The sequence below is a fragment of the Austrofundulus limnaeus genome, unplaced genomic scaffold (genome assembly GCF_001266775.1).
Source record: "Austrofundulus limnaeus strain Quisiro unplaced genomic scaffold, Austrofundulus_limnaeus-1.0 Scaffold718, whole genome shotgun sequence".
Lineage (NCBI taxonomy): Eukaryota > Metazoa > Chordata > Actinopteri > Cyprinodontiformes > Rivulidae > Austrofundulus > Austrofundulus limnaeus.
This window is the reverse complement of record NW_013953120.1, coordinates 168,856-173,760: the sequence shown is the minus strand read 5'-3', so window position 1 is coordinate 173,760 and position 4,905 is coordinate 168,856. Positions and strand designations below refer to the sequence as shown.

Sequence of the window (4,905 nt, the reverse complement as noted above, 5' to 3'; positions counted from 1 at the left end):
TGACAGGTACAGTAGACCTGACAGGTAAACCTGACAGGTACAGTAGACCTGATAGGTACAGTAAACCTGACAGGTAAACCTGACAGGTACAGTAGACCTGACAGGTACAGTAGACCTGACAGGAAAACCTGACAGGTACAGTAGACCTGACAGGTACAGTAGACCTGACAGGTAAACCTGACAGGTACAGTAGACCTGACAAGTACAGTAGACCTGACAGGTAAACCTGACAGGTACAGTAGACCTGACAGGTACAGTAGACCTGACAGGTAGACCTGACAAGTACAGTAGACCTGACAGGTACAGTAGACCTGACAGGTACAGTACACCTGACAGGTACAGTACACCTGACAGGTAAACCTGTATCACCTGCAGAGTGAAATTATTTTTAGCTCAGTTTCTGTGTGTCTCTCCTCTGCAGTAACTGTGGCTCATTTCCAATTCAAATGTCAGGAAACTAAACAAATGAGAGGTGAACAGGTCCACCCAGGTCCATCCAGGTCCATCCAGGTCCATCCAGGTCCATCCAGGTCCATCCAGGTCCATTCAGGTTCATTCAGGTCCATCCAGGTCCATCCAGGTCCATCCAGGTCCATCCAGGTCCAACGGAACACAGAGCTCAGCTGTGATAGCAGCCGAAGTTCGGCTGGTTTTCCCCTCGGCTCTCTTGAATGTGTAGAAACAGAACAAACTGCTGTTTGTTCTCTTCCCCAAAGTAAAAACACATTTTGTTTAATCAAAGCAGAACTTTATTCAGACTCACACTGCTTCCTGTTGATATTTAACTGACACGTTAATAAAAACATAAACAGGTGCGGTAAACCACACACGTTGTTTATGATTAACCCCAAACCTGACCTGTAAACAGGTTGTTTCCTGTAAACACTCCTGAATGTTTGTTGTCTTCAGTCTTGTGCTGTCCAACATGACGACTTCCTGTCCGGAGTTTGACGTGACCGTCTACACCTCACCTGGAGCCACCTCTGGAACCTTCAACCACCTGTGGCTCAGTCTGATTGGTTCGCAGGGCGAGACTCCGCCCATCATTGTGAACACTCATCAACATCTCCTGCCTGGATCCGTGAGTTTCAAGTTATAAAACTCATTTAAATAAATAAATGATGTCATTATTTACATTTTTATGGTAATTTAGTATTTATAGATAATATCTGAATCTTCTCCAGAGATGATTTGAGTTTCAGTCATATTTTTAGATGAACTTTTCATTCAGTCTGTAAGAATAAGAGCTTAAGGATCCCGGTGTTACAGGTAAAGCCAGCACCTGTTGAATGAACTCTAACCTCACTTCCTGTTCCTTTCAGAACATTCATGTTTCAGTCCTCTCTAATGGTCAACTGGGTCGGCTGGTCCTGGTCCGCCTCCGGCTGGAGACCCGGCCTGGATTCCCCGATGTGAACTGGCGCTGCAGCAAGGTGGAGGTCCGTCAGCGAGCTGAAGCCCTGGGAGCTTCAGGAGCTCAGATGTTCCTGGGCGACAGGTGGCTGCAAACAGCTGATGGTGACGTGGAGCTGAGCAGTGCCAAGTGTGAGAAATTATTTTATTTTGTCCGTCCGTCCGTTTTCTTCCTCTTATCCAGGGTCAGGTCTCGGGGGCAGCAGCCTCAGCAGAGACCCAGACCTCCCTCTCTCCAGACACTTGGACCAGCTCCTCTGGGGGAATCCCAAGGTGTTCCCAGCTGAGAAACATAGTCCCTCCAGCATGTCCTGGGTCCTCCTCTGGGTCTCCTCCCAGTGGGACGTGTCCAGAACACCTGACCAGGGAGGAGTCCAGGAGGCATCCTCCCCCACCAACGGAGCCAACTCACCACCAGGTCGTGGTCAGTTGACAGCTCCGTCCCCTCTCTTCACCCGAGTGTCCAAAACATGCAGCCTCAGATCAGATGAAATGACAACAAAGTCGATCATCGAACTGCAGCCTAGGGTATCCTGGTACCAAGAGCACATATGGACACCCTTATGTTTGAACATGGTGTTCATTATGGACAATCCATGATGAGCACAGAAGTCCAATAACAACACACTACTCAGGTTCAGATCAGTGACGGCCGTTCCTCCCAACCACGCCCCTCCAGGTCTCACTGTCATTACCTACATGAGTGTTGAAGTCCCCCAGCAGAACAAGAGAGTCCCCGTTAGGAGCGCTCTCCAGCACCCCCTCCAAGGACTCCAGAATGGGTGGTAGTCTGAACTGCTGTTAGGCTCATACAACAGTCAGGACCCGTCCCCCKACCCATAGATGGAGGGAGGCTACCCTCTTGTTCACCAGGGTGAACCCCAACGTACAGGCACCGAGATGGGGGGTAATAAGTATGCCCACTCCTGCTCGGTGCCTCTCAGCATGGGCAACTCCAGAGTGGAAGAGTGTCCAACCCCTCTGGAGGAGACTGGTTCCAGAACCAGAGTGGTGCATCGAGGTGAGTTCAACTATATCTAGTCTGAACCTCTCAACCTCACACACCAGCTCAGGCTCCTCCCCCACCAGAGAGGTGACATTCCACGTCCCTAGAGCCAGCTTCTGTAGCCGAGGATCAGACCGCCAAGGTCCTCGCCTTCGACCACTACCCAACACACATTGCACCTGACCCCTACGACCCCTCCCACAGGTGGTGAGCCCATGGGAAGGGGGACCCACGTCTCCTCTTCGGGCTGTGCCCGACCGGGCTCCATGGGTGAAAGCCTGGCCACCAGGCGCTCACCAACGTGCCCCACCTCCAGGCCTGGCTCCAGAGTGGGGTCCTGGTGACCCGCGTCCGGGCGAGGGAACACTGAATCCATTTATCGTACTCATCATAGGGGTCTTTGGGCTGCACGTTGTCTGATCCCTCACCTAGGACCTGTTMGCCTTGGGTGACCCTACTGGGGGCATGAAGCCCCCGACAACATAGCTCCTAGGATCATTGGAACACTCAAACCTTTCCACCACGATAAGGTGGCAGCCCAGGGAGAGGTATTTTGTTTCACCTGTAAATCAAAGAAGCTTCTACAGTAGATAACTGCTGACTCAGCGTTCACAGAGTAAATAAACAGGATTGTTCATAAAATTAGAATAAAAACCATCAAAGCTTCACTGTGAGAACCTCAACTAAAACCAGGTGTGATTCCTGTTCTTCAGTGTGGCTGACGGCCGATGAACGTGAAGAGAAGCTGAAGCAGCATCGGCTCAAACAGCTGCAGCAGCAGCAGCAGTTCTTCAGGTAACTGTCTCACCTGAGCTCACCTGAGGGGGTCACTCCGCACCTCAGGCCTCCACACAGGTTCCGGTTAAACATCAAACCTCTGCCGTCATCAGAACTCTGAGGCAGGTTTCTGTTTCAGGTGGCGTCACACTGTGGACGGCGTTCCTCAGGGTGTGGACCTGAAGAGCGTGGCTGAGCTCGGGCCGAACCTCAGATTCACCACCAAGAAGTGAGATTTGTCTGGACGTTTGAAACAGGTTGCAGGTTTGAGTCTGACGTGCTTTGTATTCCTCTCCTCAGTCCACCCCCCAACTTGTACTACCTGAAAGGCTTCACTGACAAGCTCAGGTCCTGGAGCGGGTTCTCAGAGGTGGAGACYCTCTTTGCGTTCACTGGAGCCCAAAACAATGTTGGCAGTAAGAGATGAGGAGCTCAGCCTGGTGTGTGTTTGTGTTTCCTGCTTTTGGTCCTCAGTTTGAAGTTGCCTCTCCTCTCAGGGTTCATAAAGACCCACTGGAAGGAGGACTGGTACTTTGGCTATCAGTGTCTGAACGGCTCCAACCCTCTGCTGATCCGTCAGATCCAGCAGCTTCCTCCAAACCTGGCTGTGAACTCTGACATGCTCCGCCCCTTCCTGCCCAAAGGCTCCTCCCTCAAAGATGAGTTGAAGGTAGACGGACAGTTCTTGGAGCCGCAGGTGCAGGTTTACTGTACCTGCCAGGTGCTTTAATCTGGGTTATCTTGTTTCATGATGTGACAGAAAGGAAGCATTTACCTGCTGGATTATGAGCTGCTGGATGGACTTCCAGCTAACCTGATCAACGGGAAGCAGACGTACCTGCCGGCCCCCCTGTGCCTTCTGCACCTGAACCAGGAGAAACAGCTGGTCCCTATTGCCATCCAGGTGAGCTCTGCCGCAGGTGGACAGGTGTGCTGCTGTCTCTTATCTCAGCATCATTCTGTGARGCTGGGTTCTTTCAGCTCCTGCAGACCCCCGGCCCTCAGAATCCCGTCTTCTTGCCCTCTGACTCCGGCACTGATTGGCTGCTGGCAAAGATCTGGGTTCGCTGTGCAGACTTCCAGCATCACCAGCTGGTCTCTCACTTCCTGAGGGCCCACATGATGGCCGAGCTGGGCTGCGTGGCCACGCTGAGACAACTGCCAGACCGCCACCCCATGCACGAGGTGGACACCAACAACCCACCTTCATGTCTCTTCTCTGATTGGCTGTCTCCATGTCTCTTCTCTGATTGGCTGTCTTTTTGTCTCTTCTCTGATTGGCTGTCTCCATGTCTCTTCTCTTCTCTGATTGGCTGTCTTCTTTTCTCTTCTCTGATTGGCTGTCTTCATGTCTCTTCTCTTCTCTGATTGGCTGTCTTCTTGTCTCTTCTCTTCTCTGATTGGCTGTCTTCATGTCTCTTCTCTTCTCTAATTGGCTGTCTTTTTGTCTCTTCTCTGATTGGCTGTCTCCATGTCTCTTCTCTGATTGGCTGTCTTTTTGTCTCTTCTCTGATTGGCTGTCTCCATGTCTCTTCTCTTCTCTAATTGGCTGTCTTTTTGTCTCTTCTCTGATTGGCTGTCTCCATGTCTGTTCTCTGATTGGCTGTCTTCAAGTCTGTTCCCTGATTGGCTGTCTCCATGTCTCTTCTCTGATTGGCTGTCTCCATGTCTCTTCTCTGATTGGCTGTCTCCATGTCTCTTCTCTGATT

General features: G+C 51.2%; 1 protein-coding gene across 3 annotated transcripts in view; it reads left to right on the top strand.

Moving 5' to 3' along the window:
- The window catches only part of zgc:152891 (arachidonate 12-lipoxygenase, 12R-type), a gene marked incomplete at its 3' end in the record, with an annotated part of 12,432 nt that extends 8,051 nt beyond the window's left edge, over positions 1 to 4,381 (top strand). For all 3 annotated transcript variants that reach the window (XM_014028100.1, XM_014028098.1, XM_014028099.1), the window contains 8 exon segments: positions 910 to 1,081; positions 1,323 to 1,545; positions 3,133 to 3,214; positions 3,336 to 3,425; positions 3,497 to 3,612; positions 3,694 to 3,866; positions 3,957 to 4,100; positions 4,178 to 4,381. In XM_014028100.1, coding sequence (XP_013883554.1) covers positions 926 to 1,081; positions 1,323 to 1,545; positions 3,133 to 3,214; positions 3,336 to 3,425; positions 3,497 to 3,612; positions 3,694 to 3,866; positions 3,957 to 4,100; positions 4,178 to 4,381 — 1,188 coding nt within the window.
- Positions 4,382 to 4,905: the final 524 nt, after the last annotated feature.